Source organism: Cherax quadricarinatus, chromosome 11 (genome assembly GCF_038502225.1).
Source record: "Cherax quadricarinatus isolate ZL_2023a chromosome 11, ASM3850222v1, whole genome shotgun sequence".
NCBI classification, from domain to species: domain Eukaryota; kingdom Metazoa; phylum Arthropoda; class Malacostraca; order Decapoda; family Parastacidae; genus Cherax; species Cherax quadricarinatus.
The window spans coordinates 8,282,497-8,305,558 of record NC_091302.1 but is presented as its reverse complement, the minus strand read 5'-3'; the positions used below and the strand labels follow the sequence as shown (position 1 = coordinate 8,305,558).

At 46.6% G+C, this 23,062-nt stretch overlaps 1 protein-coding gene across 4 annotated transcripts in view; it reads right to left on the bottom strand.

The window, feature by feature from the left end:
* The window catches only part of LOC128687503 (neurexin 1), a 350,524-nt gene extending 329,789 nt beyond the window's left edge, over window positions 1-20,735 (bottom strand). For 3 of the 4 annotated variants that reach the window (XM_070083950.1, XM_070083953.1, XM_070083951.1), the window contains exon 1: window positions 19,974-20,734. In XM_070083950.1, the coding sequence (XP_069940051.1) occupies window positions 19,974-20,567 (594 nt within the window). In that variant the 5' untranslated portion in view covers window positions 20,568-20,734. Of the gene's footprint in view, window positions 1-19,973 lie in introns of all 4 variants that reach the window. The other variant, XM_070083952.1, reaches the window with a different exon arrangement.
* Between the last annotated feature and the right edge of the window lie 2,327 nt (window positions 20,736-23,062).

Sequence of the window (23,062 nt, the reverse complement as noted above, 5' to 3'; positions counted from 1 at the left end):
TATCCTGGCCAACATGCATTCATGTACTGGCCAACATACACTCTCATATCCTGGCCAACATACACTCTCATATCCTGGGTAATATACACTCATATCCTGGCCAACACACACTCATAACTTGGCCAACACACACACTCATATCCTGGCAACACACACACACACACACACACTCATATCCTAGCCAGCACACCCTCATATATCCTGGCAAACGCAAACACTTAAATCCTGGCCAACACACACACTTATATCCTGGCCAACACACACTTATATCCTGGCCGACGCACACTCATATCCTAGCCGACAAACACTTATATCCTGGCCGACGCACACTCATATCCAGGCCGACACACACTCAGATCCTGACCAACGCACTCTCATATTCTTTCCAACGCAATCTGTCATATCCTGGCCAACACACACACTTATACCCTGGCCAACGCACACTCATATCCTGGCCAAAACACACACACACACACACACACACACACACACACACACACACACACACACACACACACACACACACACACACACACACACACACACACACACACGTTAAGGACACTACCAGAGTGAGAGGGGAGGATGAACCAGCAAGATTGGACCTTGTGTTCACCCTGGGCAGCTCAGACATTGAGGACATCAAGTATGAGAGTCCCCTAGGAGCTAGCGACCACGTGGTTCTGTGCTTTGAATACATAGTAGAGCTGCAAGTGGAGAGAATAACAGGAGTAGAATGGGAAAAGCCTGACTATAAAAGAGGGGACTACATAGGGTTGAAGAACTTCCTGCGGGAGGTCCAGTGGGACAGAGAACTGGCAGGAAAGCCAGTAAATGAAATGATGGAATATGTAGCAACAAAATGCAAGGAAGCAGTGGAAAGGTTCATTCCCAAGGGCAACAGTAACAACAGGAAGACCAGAACAAGCCCCTGGTTTACCCGACGGTGTAAGGAGGCAAAAACAAAGTGCAATAGAGAATGGAAAAAGTACAGAAGGCAGAGAACACACGAAAATAGGGAGATCAGTCGCAGAGCCAGGAATGAGTACGCACAGGTAAGGAGGGAGGCCCAGCGACAGTATGAAAATGACATAGCATCGAGAATCAAGACTGACCCGAAACTGTTGTATAGCCACATCAGGAGGAAGACAACAGTCAAAGACCAGGTGATCAGATTAAGGACAGAAGGTGGAGAACTCACAAGAAATGATCAGGAGGTATGTGAGGAGCTGAACAGGAGATTTAAGGAAGTTTTTACAGTAGAGACAGGAAGGGCTGTGGGAAGACAGCACAGAAGGGAACATCAAGAGGGAATATACCAACAAGTATTGGATGACATAGGAACAACTGAGGAGGAGGTGAAGAAGCTCTTAAGTGACCTTGACACCTCAAAGGCGATGGGACCGGACAACATCTCCCCATGGGTCCTTAGAGAAGGAGCAGAGATGCTCTGTGTGCCTCTAACCACAATCTTCAACACATCCCTTGAAACTGGGCAACTACCTGAGAAATGGAAGACAGCTAATGTAGTCCCCATATTTAAGAAAGGAAACAGAAACGAGGCACTAAACTACAGACCTGTGTCTCTGACATGTATTGTGTGCAAAGTCATGGAGAAGATTATCAGGAGGAGAGTGGTCGAACACCTGGAAAGGAACAAGATTATAAATGAAAACCAGCATGGGTTCATGGAAGGCAAATCTTGTATCACAAACCCTCTGGAGTTTTATGACAAGGTAACAGAAGTAAGACACGAGAGAGAGGGTTGGGTAGATTGCGTTTTCCTAGACTGCAGGAAGGCCTTTGACACAGTTCCCCACAAGAGATTAGTGCAGAAGCTGGAGGATCAGGCACACGTAAAAGGAAGGGCACTGCAATGGATAAGGGAATACCTGACAGGGAGGCAGCAACGAGTCATGGTACGTGAAGAGGTATCACAGTGGGCGCCTGTTACGAGCGGGGTCCCACAGGGGTCAGTTCTAGGACCAGTGCTATTTTTGATATATGTGAACGACATGATGGAAGGAATAGACTCTGAAGTGTCCCTGTTCGCAGATGACGTGAAGTTGATGAGAAGAATTAAATCGGACGAGGATGAGGCAGGACTGCAAAGAGACCTGGAGAGGCTGGACATGTGGTCCAGTAACTGGCTTCTCGAATTCAATCCAGCCAAATGCAAAGTCATGAAGATTGGGAAGGGGCAAAGAAGACCGCAGACAGAGTATAGGCTAGGTGGACAAAGACTACAGACCTCACTCAGGGAGAAAGACCTTGGAGTGACCATAACACCGAGCACATCACCGGAGGCACACATCAACCAAATAACCGCTGCAGCATACGGGCGCCTGGCAAACCTGAGAATAGCGTTCCGATACCTTAATAAGGAATCGTTCAAGACACTGTACACTGTGTATGTTAGGCCCATACTGGAGTATGCAGCACCAGTCTGGAACCCACACCTGGTCAAGCACGTCAAGAAGTTAGAGAAAGTACAAAGGTTTGCAACAAGGCTAGTCCCAGAGCTCAAGGGAATGTCGTACGAGGAAAGGTTAAGGGAAATCGGACTGACGACACTGGAGGACAGAAGGGTCAGGGGAGACATGATAACGACATACAAGATACTGCGGGGAATAGACAAGGTGGACAGAGATAGGATGTTCCAGAGAGAGGACACAGGGACAAGGGGTCACAACTGGAAGCTGAAGACTCAGACGAGTCACAGGGACGTTAGGAAGTATTTCTTCAGTCATAGAGTTGTCAGCAAGTGGAATAGCCTTGCAAGTGAAGTAGTGGAGGCAGGAACCATACATAGTTTTAAGAAGAGGTATGACAAAGCTCAGGAAGCAGAGAGAGAGAGGATCCAGTAGCGATCAGTGAAGAGGCGGGGCCAGGAGCTGAGTCTCGACCCCTGCAACCACAATTAGGTGAGTACAATTAGGTGAGTACACAGGTAATCAGGCTGAGGAAGGAGGAGAGATCACAAGAAACGACCGCGAAGTATGTGAGGAACTCAACATGAAATTCAAAGTGTTCACAGAGGAGACAGAAGGGGCTCCAGAAAGACGGAGAGGTGGGGCACACCACCATGTGCTGGACACAGTGCACACAACCGAGGAAGAAGTGAAGAGGCTTCTGAGTGAGCTAGATACCTCAAAGGCAATGGGGCCGGATAACATCTCCCCATGGGTATTGAGAGAGGGAGCAGAGGCGCTATGTGTACCTCTAACAACAATATTCAATACATCTATCGAAACAGGGAGATTGCCTGAGACATGGAAGACAGCAAATGTAGTCCCAATCTTTAAAAAAGGAGACAGACACAAAGTACTAAACTACAGACCAGTGTCACTGACATGTATAGTATGCAAAATCATGGAGAAGATTATCAGGAGAAGAGTGGTGGAGCACCTAGAAAGAAATGAGCCTGTCAACGACATCCAGCATTGTTTCAGGGATGGGAAATCCTGTGTCACAAACCTACTGGAGTTCTATGACATGGTGACAGCAGTAAGACAAGAGAGAGAGAGAGGGGTGGGTAGATTGCGTTTTCTTGGACTGTAACAAGGCTTTTAACACAGTTCCACACAAGATATTAGAGCATAAGCTGGAAGACCAGGCTGGGATAACAAGGAAGGCACTGCAGTGGATCAGGGAATACCTCTCGGGAACACATCAATGAGTCATGGTACATAAGGAGGTGTCAGAGTGGGCGCCTGTAACGAGCAGGGTTCCACAAGGGTCAGTCCTAGGATAAGTGCTGTTTCTGGTATATGTGAACGACATGACGGAAGGAATAGACTCAGAAGTGTCCCTGATTGCAGATGATGTGAAGTTGATGAGAAGAATTCAGTCAGACGAGGACCAGGTAGAACTACAAAGGGATCTGGCCTGGTCCAGCAACTGGCTCCTGGAGTTCAACCCCACCAAGAGCAGAGCCATGAAGATTGGGGAAGGGCAGAGAAGACCGGTGACGGAGTACAAATCTCACTCATGGAAAAAGATCTTGGGGTGAGTATAACACCGAGCACATCTCCTGAGGCGCACATTAACCAAATAACTGCTGCAGCATATGGGCGCCTGGCAAACCAAAGAATAGCATTCTGACATCACAATAAGGAATTCTTCAGGACTCTGTACACTGTGTATGTCACCCCTGTATTGGAGTATGCAGCACCAGTTTGGAACCCACACCTAGCCAAGCATATAAAGAAATTAGAGAAAGTGCAAAGGTTTGCAACAAGACTAGTCCCAGAGCTAAGAGGTATGTCCTACGAGGAGAGGTTAAGGGAAATCAACCTGACGACACTTGAGGACAGGAGAGATAGGGGGGACATGATAACGACATATAAAATACTGAAAGGAATCGACAAGGTGGACAAAGACAGGATGTTCCAGAGATTGGACACAGCAACAAGGGGACACAGTTGGAAGTTGAAGACTCAGATGAATCAAAGGAATGTTAGGAAGTATTTCTTCAGCCACAGAGTAGTCAGTAAGTGGAATAGTCTGGGAAGTGATGTAGTGGAAGCAGGATCCATACATAACTTTAAGAAGAGGTATGATGAAGCTCATGGAGCAGGAAGAGTGACCTAGTAGCGACCAGTGATGAGGCGGGGACAGGAGCTATGAATCGACCCCTGCAACCACAACTAGGTTAGTACACACACACACACACACACACACACCAACCTACTGAGGAAGACGTGACCTAGCTCCTGACCCCCTACCATCCTCCTGGCTCCTGCCTGCCAATCTGTCGTACCTTCTCTTCAAACTGCGTAAGGCTAATCCATTTTCCAATCCACTTTCTCACCAGTCCACAAATGGCCAATTAAGAAAAGCAAAAACTTTGATTTAGGCCTTCCCAAAAGGCCTAAATAAAAGGCTTAGCCTATAATACCTGATACACCAAAAAAGTCTCACCATTTACCTGTCTAATTTACATACATCAGTTTATTAAAGTTGAAATATTCTATCGCAACCCTGAGTAGGTGGCTTGTAGAGCCAGGGGGTGGCTTTCTAAGCCACTTTATAAGCCAGAAGAGCTATATAAGCCACTTTATAATCCACAAGGGCTATGTAAGAGAGATAAGATAAGATAAGATTTCGTTCGGATTTTTAACCCCGGAGGGTTAGCCACCCAGGATAACCCAAGAAAGTCAGTGCGTCATCGAGGACTGTCTAACTTATTTCCATTGGGGTCCTTAATCTTGTCCCCCAGGATGCGACCCACACCAGTCGATTAACACCCAGGTACCTATTTGCTGCTAGGTGAACAGGACAATAGGTGTAAGGAAACGTGTCGAAATGTTTCCACCCGCCGGGAATCGAACCCGGGCCCTCCGTGTGTGAAGCGGGAGCTTTAGCCACCAGGCCACCGGGCCACCGAGCCACTTTATAAGCCATAAAAGATATTCAAGCCACTCTATAAGCCACAGGGGTTATTTAAGCCACTTTATAAGCCACAAGGACTATTTAAGTAACTTTATAAGCCACAGGGGTTATTTAAGCCACTTTATAAGCCACAAGGACTATTTAAGTAACTTTATAAGCCACAGGGGTTATTTAAGCCACTTTATAAGCCACAAGGACTATATAAGCCTCTGCTTTCAATGGGTTTTCCTTAAAGTTCTAACCCAGGGACTCCTAACCCAAAGATCTTCTAGGAGGGTTAAGCCATGGTTACTTAACCCATATGTCTGAGGGATGGCTTGATCAAGCACGTATACGCACGTACTTATACACGTACATACAAACATACTTATACACGTACAAACATACTTATACACGTACATACTCACATACTTATTCACGTACATACATACTTATTCACGTACATACATAGTACTTATACACGTACATACAAACATACTTATACACGTACATACACATATATAAACACGCAAAGGTTTGCAACAAAACTAGTCCCAGAGATAAGGGGAATGTCCTACAAGGAAAGGTTAAGGGAAATCGGCCTGACGACACGAGGACAGGAGGGTCAGGGGAGACATGATAACGACATACAAAATACTGCGAGGAATTGACAAAGTGGACATAGACAGGATGTTCCAGAGATGGGACACAGAAACAAGGGGTCACAATTGGAAGTTGAAGACTCAGATGAGTCAAAGGGATGTTAGGAAGTGTTTCTTCAGTCATAGAGTTGTCAGTAAGTGGAATAGTCTGGCAAGTGAGGTAGTGGAGGTAGGAACCATACATAGTTTTAAGACGAGGTATGATAAAACTCATGGAGCAGGGAGAGAGAAGACCTAGTAGCAATCAGCGAAGAGGTGGGGCCAGGAGCTATGACTCGACCCCTGCAACCACAAACAGGTGAGTAGAAATAGGTGAGTACACACACATACACACACACACACACACACACACACACACACACACACACACACACACACACACACACACACACACACACACACACACACACACACACACACAACACCAAGCTATAGAATCCCACAGTATGCTACCAGGTCTCCCACCCTCACAGGCCCCCCAAACCACAGTGTTGGAAAGAAAACTGAAGGTATGGTACACAAACGCTGATGGAATAACAAATAAGTGGGAGAGTGGCATGAAAGAGTCAAAGAGGCATCACCGGACATCATAGCTCTCACAGAAACCAAGCTTACAGGTATGATAACAGATGCCATCTTTCCAACGGGATACCAAATCCTGAGGAAAGACAGAGGGAACAGGGGGGAGGTGGAGGAGTGGCATTGCTGATCAAAAATCGCTGGAATTTTGATGAGCTGGAGAGAGGAGACAGCGGAGAAGAAAGTGAGTACATAGCGGGAACGCTTCACTCTGGAGGTCCCAAGGTGGTAATAGCAGTGATGTATAACCCACCACAGAACAGCAGGAGGCCAAGGGCAAGACTACGACGAGAGTAATAGAGCGATGGTTGACACACTGGCTACAGTGGCCAGAAGAGCTCATGCATGCAGGCCAAAGCTCCTGATCATGGGTGACTTTAACCACAAGGAGATCGATTGGGAGAACTTGGACCCGCATGGGGGCCAAGATACATGGAGGGCTAAGATGATGGAGGTGGTACTGGAAAACTTCATGTACCAACACGTAAGGGACACTACAAGAGAGAGAGGAAAGGATGAACCAGCAAGGCTGGACTTAGTATTCACCTTGAGTAGTGCAGATATCGAGGACATCACATATGAAAGACCCCTTGGGGCCAGTGACCATGTGGTTTTAAGCTTCGAATATACAGTAGAGCTACAAGTGGAGGGAGAAGCAGGAAGGCCAGGACGAATGAAGCCAAACTACAAGAAAGGGGACTACACAGAAGTGAGGAACTTCCTGAACGGGGTTCAGTGGGACAGAGAACTGGCAGGGAAGCCAGTTAATGAGATGATGGAATATGTAGCAACAAAATGCAAGGAGGCTGAGGAGAGGTTTGTACCCAAGGGTAACAGGAATAATGAAAAAGCCAGGATGAGCCCATGGTTTACCCAAAGGTGCAGGGAGGCAAAAACCAAGTGTGCTAGGGAATGGAAGAAATATAGAAGGCAAAGGACCCAGGAGAATAAGGAGAGCAGTCGTAGAGCCAGAAACGAATATGCACAGATATATAGGGAGGCCCAACGTCAATATGAAAACGACATAGCAGCAAAAGCCAAATCTGACCCGAAACTGTTGTACAGCCACATCAGGAGGAAAACAACAGTCAAGGACCAGGTAATCAGGCTAAGGAAGGAAGGAGGAGAGACAACAAGAAATGACCGTGAAGTATGTGAGGAACTCAACAAGAGATTCAAAGAAGTGTTCACAGAGGAGACAGAAGGGGCTCCAGAAAGACGGAGAGGTGGGGCACACCACCATGTGCTGGACACAGTGCACACAACCGAGGAAGAAGTGAAGAGGCTTCTGAGTGAGCTAGATACCTCAAAGGCAATGGGGCCAGATAACATCTCCCCATGTGTATTGAGAGAGGGAGCAGAGGCGCTATGTGTACCCCTAATAACAACATTCAATACATCTATCGAAACAGGGAGATTGCCTGAGGCATGGAAGACAGCAAATGTAGTCCCAATCTTTAAAAAAGGAGACAGACATGAAGCATTAAACTACAGACCAGTGTCACTGACATGTATAGTATGCAAAATCATGGAGAAGATTATCAGGAGAAGAGTGGTGGAACACCTAGAAAGGAATGATCTCATCAACAGCAGCCAACATGGTTTCAGGGACGGGAAATCCTGTGTCACAAACCTACTGGAGTTCTATGACATGGTGACAGCAGTAATACAAGAGAGAGAGAGGGGTGGGTGGATTGCATATTCTTGGACTGCAAGAAGGCGTTTGACACAGGTCCACACAAGAGATTGGTGCAAAAACTGGAGGACCAAGCAGGGATAACAGGGAAGGCACTACAGTGGATCAGGGAATACTTGTCAGGAAGACAGCAGCGAGTAATGGTACGTGGTGAGGTGTCAGAGTGGGCACCTGTGACCAGCGGGGTCCCGCAGGGGTCAGTCCTAGGACCAGTGCTGTTTCTGGTATTTGTGAATGACATGACGGAAGGAATAGACTCTGAGGTGTCCCTGTTTGCAGATGACGTGAAGTTGATGAGAAGAATTCACTCGATCGAAGACCAGGCAGAACTACAAAGGGATCTGGACAGGCTGCAGACCTGGTCCAGCAATTGGCTCCTGGAGTTCAATCCCACCAAGTGCAAAGTCATGAAGATTGGGGAAGGGCAAAGAAGACCGCAGACGGAGTACAGTCTAGGGGGCCAGAGACTAAAAACCTCACTCAAGGAAAAAGATCTTGGGGTGAGTATAACACCAGGCACATCTCCTGAAGCGCACATCAACCAAATAACTGCTGCAGCATATGGGCGCCTAGCAAACCTCAGAACAGCATTCCGACATCTTAATAAGGAATCGTTCAGGACCCTGTACACCGTGTACGTTAGGCCCATATTGGAGTATGCGGCACCAGTTTGGAACCCACACCTAGCCAAGCACGTAAAGAAACTAGAGAAAGTGCAAAGGTTTGCAACAAGACTAGTCCCAGAGCTAAGAGGTATGTCCTACGAAGAGAGGTTAAGGGAAATCAACCTGACGACACTGGAGGACAGGAGAGATAGGGGGGACATGATAACGACATACAAAATACTGAGAGGAATTGATAAGGTGGACAAAGACAGGATGTTCCAGAGACTGGACACAGTAACAAGGGGACACAGGTGGAAGTTGAAGACACAGATGAATCACAGGGATGTTAGGAAGTATTTCTTCAGCCACAGAGTAGTCAGTAAGTGGAATAATTTGGGAAGCGATGTAGTGGAGGCAGGATCCATACATAGCTTTAAGCAGAGGTATGATAAAGCTGACGGTTCAGGGAGAGTGACCTAGTAGCGACCAGTGAAGAGGCGGGGCCAGGAGCTCTGAATCGACCCCCGCAACCTCAACTAGGTGAGTACAACTAGGTGAGTACAACTAGGTGAGTACGCACACACACATACACGCACACACACACACACATAGACATACACACACACACACATACACATACACACACACAAACACGCACACACACACACACGTACAGACACACACACACACACTCACACACACACACACACACACACACACACACACACACACACACACATACACACACACACACACACACACACACACACACACACACACACACACGCGCGCGCGCGCGCGCGCACACACAGTCCCACTCCTGTATCGTAAAATCCCATTTAAACAAAGCGATGGATAGAATTGAAACCTCAGTGGGTAGGAAATGGGCAGGAAAGGGGCAATTAACCCATTACTATTTAACCGGGGCAATAATTAAGGTGCCCAGAGCAATGATAGGCTCAGTCTAGGCTCATTGTGGCTGGTTATTTCTAATTAATTTAGGTTTGTGTGAAGAACTTACTTAAGTTAGAAGAGTGGCCTTCACTAACCTGGGAGTAGTGTGGGAGGGAGGGAGGGAGGGATGGGTGGGTGCATGAGGGTACGTGGGAGAACATTTAATTACATGGGAGGACGTACAAGAACATGGGAGTACGTGGGAGAGACAGTGTAGTACTTGAAGATCCAGACACAGTCTATCTGCTGTGGACATCTATCTATTTCTACCAAGATTAAGATTTATCATGAGTTGATGTTGATGGATAGATCTGTGGATAGACGGATATGTGTCGGATTAAAGTGGACGTACACACACACACACACACACACACACACACACACACACACACACACACACACACACACACACACACACACACACACACACACACACACACACACACACACACACACACACACACACACATACACACACACACACACACACACACACACACACACACACACACACACACACACACACACACACACACACACACACACACACACACACACACACACACACACACACACACACATAAACACACACACACACACACACACCTGGAAAGGAATGATCTCATCAACAGCAGCCAGTATGCTTTCAGGGACGGGAAATCCTGTGTCACAAACCTACTGGAGTTCTATGACATGGTGACAGCAGTAAGACAAAAGAGAGAGGGGTGGGTGGATTGCATTTTCTTGGACTGCAAGAAAGCGTTTGACACAGTACCACACAAGAGATTAGTGCAAAAACTGGAGGACCAAGCAGGGATAAGAGGGAAGGCACTGCAATGGATCAGGGAATACTTGTCAGGAAGACAGCAGCGAGTCATGGTACGTGGCGAGGTGTCAGAGTGGGCACCTGTGACCAGCGGGGTCCCGCAGGGGTCAGTCCTAGGACCAGTGCTGTTTCTGGTATTTGTGAACGACATGACGGAAGGAATAAACTCCGAGGTGTCCCTGTTTGCAGATGACGTGAAGTTGATGAGAAGAATTCGTTCGATCGAAGACCAGGCAGAACTACAAAGGGATCTGGACAGGCTGCAGACCTGGTCCAGCAGTTGGCTCCTGGAGTTCAATCCCACCAAGTGTAAAGTCGTGAAAATTGGGGAAGGGCAAAGAAGACCGCAGACTGAGTACAGTCTAGGGGGCCAGAGACTACAAACCTCACTCAAGGAAAAAGGTCTTGGGGTGAGTATAACACCAGGCACATCTGAAGCGCACATCAACCAAATAACTGCTGCAGCATATGGGCGCCTGGCAAACCTCAGAACAGCATTCCGACATCTTAATAATGAATCGTTCAGGACCCTGTACACCGTGTACGTTAGGCCCATATTGGAGTATGTGGCACCAGTTTGGAACCCACACCTAGCCAAGCATGTAAAGAAACTAGAGAAAGTGCAAAGGTTTGCAACAAGACTAGTCCCAGAGCTAAGAGGTATGTCCTACGAGGAGAGGTTACGGAAAATCAACCTGACGACACTGGAGGACAGGAGAGATAGGGGGGACATGATAACGACTTACAAAATACTGAGAGGAATTGACAAGGTGGACAAAGACAGGATGTTCCAGAGACTGGACACAGCAACAAGGGGACACAGTTGGAAGCTGAAGACACAGATGAATCACAGGGATGTTAGGAAGTATTTCTTCAGCCACAGAGTAGTCAGGAATTGGAATAGTTTGGGAAGCGATGTAGTTGAGGCAGGATCCATACCTAACTTTAAGCAGAGGTACGATAAAGCTCACGGTTCAGGGAGAGTGATCTAGTAGCGACCAGTGAAGAGGCGGGGCCAGGAGCTTGGACTCGACCCCCGCAATCTCAACTAGGTGAGTACAACTAGGTGAGTACACACACACATACACACCGTATGGAAACTCTGAATCCACCTCCACCCCCATCGCAACCCCCCATAGGCCCCCGCCAGGGCTCCCGCTCCCCCAACCCCAATCTTCTCCCAGGATCACAGTTTTAGAAAAGAAGTTGAAGGTTTGGTACACGAATGCAGATGGAATAACGAATAAATATGAGGAGTGGCATGAAAGAATCAATGAGAAGTCCCCAGACATCATAGCAGTCACAGAAACGAAACTCACTGAGACAATAACAGACGCAATCTTCCCACCAGGATATCAGATCCTGAGGAAAGATAGGAGGAGCAGAGGGGGAGGAGGGGTTGCATTGCTCGTAAAAAACCGATGGAGATTTGAGGAAATGGAAGGCATGGACGTGACTGGAGGAAGGGATTACATAGTAAGTACACTTCAGTCTGGGGAACATAAGGTAGTCATTGCCGTGATGTATAATCCACCACAAAACTGCATGAGGCCAAGAGAGGAATATGAAGAGAGCAACAAAGCAATGGTGGACACACTGGCTGAGGTGGCAAGAAGAGCTCACTCGAGCAGAGCAAAGTTACTGGTTATGGGCGATTTCAACCACAGGGAGATTGACTGGGAAAACCTGGACCCACACGGTGGTCCCAAAACATGGTGAGCCAAGATGATGGATTTGGTACTGGAAAACTTCATTCATCAACATGTAAAGGACACTACCAGAGAGAGAGGGGAGAATGAACCAGCAAGACTGGACCTTGTGTTCACCCTGAGCAGTTCAGACATTGAGGACATCACATATGAGATTCCCCTTGGAGCTAGTGATCACATGGTTCTGTATTTTGAATACATAGTAGAGTTACAAGTGGATAAGGTAACAGGAGTTGAATGGGAAAAGCCAAACTATAAAAAGGGGGACTATACAGGTATGAGGAACTTCCTGCAGGAGATTCAGTGGGACAGAGAATTGGTAGGAAAGTCAGTAAATGAAATGATGTAATTCGTAACAACAAAATGCAAGGAGGCAGAGGAAAGGTTTGTTCCCAAGGGCAACAGAAATAATGGGAAGACCAGAACGAGGCCCTGGTTTACCTGAAGGTGTAGGGAGGCAAAAACTAAGTGCGCTAGAGAAGGGAAAAAGTACAGAAGGCAAAGGACCCAGGAAAATAAGGAGATAAGTCAAAGAGCCAGAAACGAGTATGCACAGATAAGGAGGGAGGCCCAGGGACAGTACGAAAACGACATAGCATCGAAAGTCAAGTCTGACCTGAAACCGCTGTATAGCCACATTAGGAGGAAGACAACAGTCAAAGACCAGGTGATCACTGAGGAAAGAAGGTGGGAAACTCACAAGAAACGATCAAGAGGTATGTGAGGAGCTCAACACGAGATTCAAGTAAGTATTTACAGTAGAGACAGGAAAGGCTCTTGGAAGACAGCACAGAGGGGAACACCAACAGGGAATGTACCAACAAGTGTTGGATAACATACACACAACTGAGGAGGAGATGTAGAAGCTGCTAAGTGACCTTGACACCTCAAAGGCGATGGGACCGGACAACATCTCCCCGTGGGTCCTTAGAGAAGGAGCAGAGATGCTGTGTGTGCCACTAACCACAATCCTCAACACATCCCTTGAAACTGGGCAACTACCTGAGGTATGGAAGACGGCAAATGTAGTCCCCATTATTAAGAAAGGAGGCAGAAACGAGGCACTAAACTACAGAAGACCAGTGTCACTGATGTGTATAGTATGCAAAGTCATGGAGAAGATTATCAGGAGAGTGGTGGAGCACCTGGAACGGAACAAGATAATAAACGGCAACCAGCACGGTTCATGGAAGGCAAATCCTGTGTCACAAACCTTCTGGAGTTTTATGACAAAGTAACAGAAGTAAGACACGAGAGAGAGGGGTGGGTTGATTGCATATTCTTTGACTGCAGGAAGGCTTTCGACACAGTTCCTCACAAGAGTTTAGTGCAGAAGCTAGAGGATCAGGCACGTATAACAGAAAGGGCACTGCAGTAGATTAGAGAATACCTGACAGGGAGGCAACAACGAGTCATGGTACGTGATGAGGTATCACAGTGGGCACCTGTGATGAGCGGGGTCCCACAGGGGTCAGTCCTAGGACCAGTGCTATTTTTGGTATATGTGAATGACATGATGGAAGAGATAGACTCTGAAGTGTCTCTCTTCGCAGATAAGTTAATGAGGAGAATTAAATCAGATGAGGATCAGGCAGGACTACAAAGAAACCTGGACAGACTGGACACCTGGTCCAGCAACTCCCTTCTCGAATTCAACCCCATCAAATGCAAAGTCATGAAGATTGGGGAAGGACAAAAAAAAAAAAAAAGACCGCAGACAGAGTATAGGCTAGGTGGATAAAGACTGCAAACCTCACTCAATGAGAAAGATCGTGGGGTGAGTATAACACCGAACACGTCTCCGGAGGCACACATCAACCAGATAACTGCTGCAGCATATGGGCGCCTGGCAAACCTGAGAATAGCATTCCAATACCTTAGCAAGGAATCGTTCAAGACACTGTACACCGTGTACATCAGGCCCATACTGGAGTATGCGGCACCAGTTTGGAACCCACACTTGATCAAGCACGTCAAGAAATTAGAGAAAGTACAAAGGTTTGCAACAAGGTTAGTTCCAGAGCTAAGGGGAATGTCCTACGAAGAAAGGTTGAGGGAAATCGGCCTGACGACACTGGAAGACAGGAGGGCCAGGGGAGACGTGATAACGACATACAAAACAAGGTGGACAGAGACAGGATGTTCCAGAGATGGGACACAGAAACAAGAGGTCACAACTGGAAGCTGAAGACTCAGACGAGTCACAGGGATGTTAGGAAATATTTCTTCAGTCATAGAGTTGTCAGGAAGTGGAATAGTCTAGCAAGTGAGGTAGTGGAGGCAGGAACCATACATAGCTTTAAGATGACGTATGACAAAGCTCATGGAGCAGAGAGAGAGAGGACCTAGTAGCGATCAGTGAAGAGGTGGAGCCAGGAGCTGAGTCTCGACCCCTGCAACCACAAGCAGGTGAGTACACACCAGACTATCACCACAACAATCCCCCCCAAAAAAATTCCCATAAAATCAATGTGATAATTAAGTCAAAATTTCAGAAAGTTAAATTGAAGTCAATTTCCCACAAAACACAAAATTTTAAAAGGTTAATAAACGTACCTTATTTTTAAGGATCGTCTCGATGCTGCTGGAGGTATCTTGATCCAAGGCATCGGAGTTACCCCCTCCTCTTTTATTAAATAAGATCGAATTTCCCTCAACCTCCTTATGTAACTTAAACCTTAACACTTAACAGGCTTCTCCAATAATAATAATTATTATTTCTATTATTATGTACAAATTATTATTTACAAATTATTAAAATGAGCAAAGGTGTCATATTTTCCAAAGGTCATGTTGACTTATTGGTGAGTGAGTGCACCTCAGTCAGGTGATTTTCTGGCACTTTTGTGTGTTTTAGCGTCTACATCATTGTTAAGTGACTCTTTGGCACCCTTGTATATGTTGGCACCTGTGTTAGGTTCTTGCTGTGTACATTGTTACTAAGACACCTGTGTTAGGTTCTTGCTATGTACATTGTTACTAAGACCCCTGTGTTAGGTTCTTGCTGTGTACATTGTTACTAAGACCCCTGTGTTAGGTTCTTGCTATGTACATTGTTACTAAGACCCCTGTGTTAGGTTCTTGCTGTACACATTGTTACTAAGACCCCTGTGTTAGGTTCTTGCTATGTACATTGTTACTCAGACCCCTGTGTTAGGTTCTTGCTATGTACATTGTTACTAAGACCCCTGTGTTAGGTTCTTGCTATGTACATTGTTACTAAGACCCCTGTGTTAGGTTCTTGCTGTGTACATTGTTACTAAGACCCCTGTGTTAGGTTCTTGCTATGTACATTGTTACTAAGACCCCTGTGTTAGGTTCTTGCTGTGTACATTGTTACTAAGACCCCTGTGTTAGGTTCTTGCTGTGTACATTGTTACTAAGACCCCTGTGTTAGGTTCTTGCTGTGTACATTGTTACTAAGACCCCTGTGTTAGGTTCTTGCTATGTACATTGTTACTAAGACCCCTGTGTTGGGTTCTTGCTGTACACATTGTTATTAAGGCCCCTGTGTTAGGTTCTTGCTATGTACATTGTTACTAAGACCCCTGTGTTAGGTTCTTGCTGTGTACATTGTTACTAAGACCCCTGTGTTAGGTTCTTGCTGTGTACATTGTTACTAAGACCCCTGTGTTAGGTTCTTGCTGTGTACATTGTTACTAAGACCCCTGTGTTAGGTTCTTGCTGTGTACATTGTTACTAAGACCCCTGTGTTAGGTTCTTGCTGTGTACATTGTTACTAAGACCCCTGTGTTAGGTTCTTGCTATGTACATTGTTACTAAGACCCCTGTGTTAGGTTCTTGCTGTGTACATTGTTACTAAGACCCCTGTGTTAGGTTCTTGCTGTGTACATTGTTACTAAGACCCCTGTGGTAGGTTCTTGCTGTGTACATTGTTACTAAGACCCCTGTGTTAGGTTCTTGCTATGTACATTGTTACTAAGACCCCTGTGTTAGGTTCTTGCTGTGTACATTGTTACTAAGACCCCTGTGTTAGGTTCTTGCTATGTACATTGTTACTAAGACCCCTGTGTTAGGTTCTTGCCGTGTACATTGTTACTAAGACCCCTGTGTTAGGTTCTTGCTGTACACATTGTTATTAAGACCCCTGTGTTAGGTTCTTGCTATGTACATTGTTACTAAGACCCCTGTGTTAGGTTCTTGCTGTGTACATTGCTACTAAGACACCCGTGTTAGGTTCTGCACCTGTTTTAGGCCGTCCTTGTTGGCATCTGTGCCACTGTTAACTGCATAACTATGTCAATACATTGTAAGTTAGAGCCAAAATACCAAGAATATTTATTTTAAATTTGTTTCTGTATCTCCCAGTGTATGTTCAAGAGTCATTAAGACTGTCACCTGTACACCACCAGTCACTACACGAGGGTCATTAAGACTGTATGTCACCTGTACACCACCAGTCACTACACGAGGGTCATTAAGACTGTATGTCACCTGTACACCACCAGTCACTACACGAGGGTCATTAAGACTGTATGTCACCTGTACACCACCAGTCACTACACGAGGGTCATTAAGACTGTATGTCACCTGTACACCACCAGTCATTACACGAGGGTCATTAAGACTGTATGTCACCTGTACACCACCAGTCACTACACGAGGGTCATTAAGACTGTATGTCACCTGTACACCACCAGTCACTACATGAGGGTCATTAAGACTGTATGTCACCTGTACACCACCAGTCACTACACGAGGGTCATTAAGACTGTATGTCACCTGTACACCACCAGTCACTACACGAGGGTCATTAAGACTGTATGTCACCTGTACACCACCAGTCACTACACGAGGGTCATTAAGACTGTATGTCACCTGTACACCACCAGTCACTACACGAGGGTCATTAAGACTGTATGTCACCTGTATACCACCAGTCACTACACGAGGGTTATTAAGACTGTATGTCACCTGTACACCACCAGTCACTACACGAGGGTCATTAAGACTGTATGTCACCTGTACACCACCAGTCACTACACGAGGGTCATTAAGACTGTATGTCACCTATATACCACCAGTCACTACACGAGGGTCATTAAGACTGTATGTCACCTGTATACCACCAGTCACTACACGAGGGTCATTAAGACTGTATGTCACCTGTACACCACCAGTCACTACACGAGGGTCATTAAGACTGTATGTCACCTGTACACCACCAGTCACTACACGAGGGTCATTAAGACTGTATGTCACCTGTACACCACCAGTCACTACACGAGGGTCATTAAGACTGTATGTCACCTGTACACCACCAGTTACTACACGAGGGTCATTAAGACTGTATGTCACCTGTACACCACCAGTCACTACACGAGGGTCATTAAGACTGTACGTCACCTGTACACCACCAGTCACTACACGAGGGTCATTAAGACTGTATGTCACCTGTCACCACCAGTCACTACACGAGGGTCATTAAGACTGTATGTCACCTGTACACCACCAGTCACTACACGAGGGTCATTAAGTTGTATGTCACCTGTACACCACCAGTCACTACACGAGGGTCATTAAGACTGTATGTCACCTGTACACCACCAGTCACTACACGAGGGTCATTAAGACTGTATGTCACCTGTACACCACCAGTCACTACACGAGGGTCATTAAGACTGTATGTCACCTGTACACCACCAGTCACTACACGAGGGTCATTAAGACTGTATGTCACCTGTATACCACCAGTCACTACACGAGGGTCATTAAGACTGTATGTCACCTATATACCACCAGTCACTACACGAGGGTCATTAAGACTGTATGTCACCTGTACACCACCAGTCACTACACGAGGGTCATTAAGACTGTATGTCACCTGTACACCACCAGTCACTACACGAGGGTCATTAAGACTGTATGTCACCTGTACACCACCAGTCACTACACGAGGGTCATTAAGACTGTATGTCACCTGTACACCACCAGTCACTACACGAGGGTCATTAAGACTGTATGTCACCTGTATACCACCAGTCACTACACGAGGGTCATTAAGACTGTATGTCACCTGTACACCACCAGTCACTACACGAGGGTCATTAAGACTGTATGTCGCCTGTACACCACCAGTCACTACACGAGGGTCATTAAGACTGTATGTCACCTGTACACCACCAGTCACTACACGAGGGTCATTAAGACTGTATGTCACCTGTACACCACCAGTCACTACACGAGGGTCATTAAGACTGTATGTCACCTGTACACCACCAGTCACTACACGAGGGTCATTAAGACTGTATGTCACCTGTATACCACCAGTCACTACACGAGGGTCATTAAGACTGTATGTCACCTATATACCACCAGTCACTACACGAGGGTCATTAAGACTGTATGTCACCTGTACACCACCAGTCACTACACGAGGGTCATTAAGACTGTATGTCACCTGTATACCACCAGTCACTACACGAGGGTCATTAAGACTGTATGTCACCTGTACACCACCAGTCACTACACGAGGGTCATTAAGACTGTATGTCACCTGTACACCACCAGTCACTACACGAGGGTCATTAAGACTGTATGTCACCTGTACACCACCAGTCACTACACGAGGGTCATTAAGACTGTATGTCACCTGTACACCACCAGTCACTACACGAGGGTCATTAAGACTGTATGTCACCTGTACACCACCAGTCAAAAAACTATAATACTTATAAGAAATGAATATCCTGCACATTATGCAATATTTCCAAGATTTTTTTTGTTTTTTTTTTAAAAAAAATGAAAATATCAATTATCCACTAGAATTTTGATATATGCGGATTAAAAAGTAGAATAAAACTTGACAGAATCTATAACATGGAATTAAAAAAAAACTCTGAGTGTATATATACTGAGATATATATCCCTGACAGTGTATATACAACGGTGCTTTCATTGTATACAAAATTTATACAATAATTTGAACCACAGATAAGATGCATGGACCCCAAAAATAACCATATATATGAAGAAAAATACATCGTTTTAAAGAGAGAGGTTCAGTAGATTGCATCGGGTGTATATACACCGAGAGGTGTATATCTCTCAGTGTATATACACCGAGAGATGTATATCTCTCAGTGTATATACACTGAGAGGTGTATATCTCTTAGTTTATATACACTGAGATTTTAATCACTCATTTAGGTATTAAAGTATTCTTGTCTGGTGGTGAGCACGTGACATGCAGTCTTAATGACCCTCGTGTAGTAGACAGTATTTAAATCCCCATTACGGAGGACCCTCTCGTTAGGTACCTCCATAGTCATCATTGTCTCCTAAATACCAAGAATACCTCTTACCTGGTGTGGTGGATATTTTGCTGCCTCTAGCGTAAAGAGTACCTCGTAAAATGAGCCAAGAAGGCTTCTTGACTAACAATTATATGATCCCAAGAAGAATGCGTCTTGACTAGCAATAATTTGGTCCCAGAGGGAGATAAAGAATATTTCTTGAATACCAATTGTATAGTCCCAAGAAGATATAAATATTGCTTCTTGACTAACAGTTATGTGGTCCCAAGAAGTGATAGAGAATGCCTCTTACCTGACTAGCGATCATGTTCTGAGTGCGGGAGGTCCCATCAGCCGTGGTGTACACCAGTTCGCGAAACTGACCAGCGAAACGAGGTTCCAAGGTGACCACGGGAAGCGTGAGTCTTGAGCCGACCTGCCTGGTGACCAGGAGGGGCAAGCCGCCCAGGTACACGAAGGAGTTGGTGTCTGGGGATCCGAAGTCGTGGTTTAGGGCCTTGATCAGTCGGGTTTCGGTCACACCGTCCACCGTGAGGTGGGTTCGGTCGTGTCGGCGCGATACCTTGACCCGGTGCCAGATACCGTCGTTCAGACCGCGCCCCACCGTTAAAAGCCGTGCGCCCCCTCCCATGTTGTAGTGCAGGCGCACCGCCCCCTCCACCAGTTTTAATTCGAAAAACTCATAAGAGCCCCCGTCATCTGTATACAGAAGGAGGCCATTGGCTTCGCGAGTTAGGAACTCAAATTCCAGAGAGCCATTGGCTCCTGGCATCCAGCGAGGGAACTGGGCGAAGGAGGTTGGCGAACCCTCCAGGAGGAAGCCAAACACGGCTCGAGTGGCAAAAAGCACCACCGTCAGGAGGCTAAAGCACCCCTGGCTAGCCATGGTTGCGACACTTAGCACTGGTAACTGGCTGGGTGGCACTTACACTCACTCACTGACCCAGCATGCTGGCAGTGAAGGCTCGGACACTTGGCACTGTGCGCGGACGGAGCGGCAGCGCTGGACCGGTGCGGACGGAGGCACTCCCGACACTGCTCCACCAACTGCCTGCTGCTGCCTCCTGCTGCCTGCTGCTGCTGCTGCTGCTGCCTCCTCCTCCACTACCATTTCTCCACCCCTAGCCACGCCTCCAACCGCGAACCACCTCCTCCTCCACGCCTCCTTCTACACGCCTCCACCTCCACGCTTCTTCCACGCCTCCTCCACGTATCCACGCCTTCTCTACGCCTCCTGCTCCACACCTTCTCCACGCCTCCTCCACGCCTCCTCCACGCCTCCTCCACGCCTCCTCCACGCCTCCTCCACGCCTCCTCCACGCCTCCTCCACGCCTCCTCCACGCCTCCTCTAGGCTTCCTCTTCATCCTTATCCTACTTTTCAGACTAGTTTACCGCAATGCTAACACCAGCACCACTTCCTCCAACACCACATCTTCCTCCAACACATCTTCCTCCAACACAGTAACTACAAGGACCACATAGATATGTCCATCTGAAGTAGCGGGCCTGGTGGGCCCTACAAACCAGCAACAAGTACCTGTACACAGTCACCTGTGTAAAGGTGCTCCTGCCTCTCTCTGGCTGTTTATCACCTTCCAAACTACATATTAATGTGTTCGTACAAGTTTGGACACCCACTGGAGCATCCTTTTGATTTAAAATAGCAATTTTAGGGTTTTATAATTACCGAGCTGCCTTTAGGCTCCTCGGGGAACTTTTTGGAAATTCTTTTGACCTAATTATATGATATTTCTAACTGATGCTGCTTATTTTAATATCAAGTGAGAGGTTTAGAGTTTTGCGTCAGTCAGAAAACGTTTCTAAATGCTTGGTAACGTCGGAATATGCAGTAAAAACGTGTATATACCTTGAATCGACACTAGAGTGAGTGAGATAAGGAGAGTCACTGCTTTCCTGATCCCACACTAAAGGATATATATATCTGTAGAATGTTTCGGGGGTCAGCGCCCCCGTGGCCCGGTATATACATACATAGTATGTGTGTGTACGTGTGTGGGTGAGCAGGTGGTTCCTCTCACCCAGCTGTGTGTGTTCCTAGAGTCTACTTTATTAACTTAAAGCTGGAACCTCAGTGGAGAGAGAGAGAGAGAGAGAGAGAGAGGGAAACTCTCTCTCTCTCTCTCTCTCTCTCTCTCTCTCTCTCACACACACACTTTTAGAATCTTAGGCGTCCCGTAGCTGGGTTGGTAACGCACTCAGCTCACACACTGAGGTCCGTGGTTCGATCCCCGGTACAGCTGCAAATATTAGGGAAATGTTGCGCGGAAACATTTGGGTTAGCTCTTTCTTGCGGATGTAATAATACTAATTTTTTAATGCAATTCTATATACATATACATTTGGAAGCACTAAACCCGAAGGGGTCATGCAGAGCCTTGGAATGGGAGGGTGATTAGGTGTGATCTGAGGAAGTGGTGCTCCATTGTGTGTGTGTGTGTGTGTACTCACCTATTTGTGGTTGCAGGGGTCGATTCATTCATCCATGAGCTTTATCACACCTCATCTTAAAGCTATGTATGGTTCCTGCCTCCACTTCATCACTTGCCAAACTATTCCACTTCCTGACTACTCTGTGAATGAAGAAATACTTCCTAACATCCCTGTGATTCATCTGTGTCTTCAACTTCCAATTGTGACCCCTTGTTACTGTGTCCCATCTCTGGAACATCCTGTCTCTGTCCACCTTGTCTATTCCACGCAGTATTTTGTATGTCGTTATCATGTCTCCCCTGACCCTCCTGTCCTCCAGTGTCGTCAGGCCGATTTCCCTTAACCTTTATTAGTAGGACATTCCCCTTAGTTCTGGAACTAGCCTTGTTGCAAACCTTTGTACTTTCTCTAATTTCTTGACGTGCTTGACCAGGTGTGCATTCCAGACTGGTGCTGCATACTCCAGTATGGGTCTGCCGTACACGGTGTACAAAGTCTTGAACGATTCCATACTGAGGTATCGAAACGCTATTCTCAGGTTTGCCAGGCGCCCGTATGCTGCAGCAGTTATCTGGTTGATGTGCGCCTCAGGAGATGTGCTCGGTGTTATACTCACCCCAAGATCTTTCTTCTTGAGCGAGGTTTGTAGTCTTTGGCCACCTAGCCTACACTCTGTCTGCGTTCTTTGCCCTTCCTCGATCTTCCTGACTGGACTGGCTGGACCAAGTTTCCAGTCTGTCCAGGTCTCTTTGTAGTCCTGCCTGATCCTCATCTGATTTAATTCTCCTCATTAACTTCACATCATCTGCGAACAGGGACACTTCAGAGTCTATCCCTTCCATCACGTCATTCACATATACCAAAAAGAGCACTGGTCCTAGAACTGACCCCTGTGGGACCCCGCTCGTCACAGGCGCCAACTGTGATA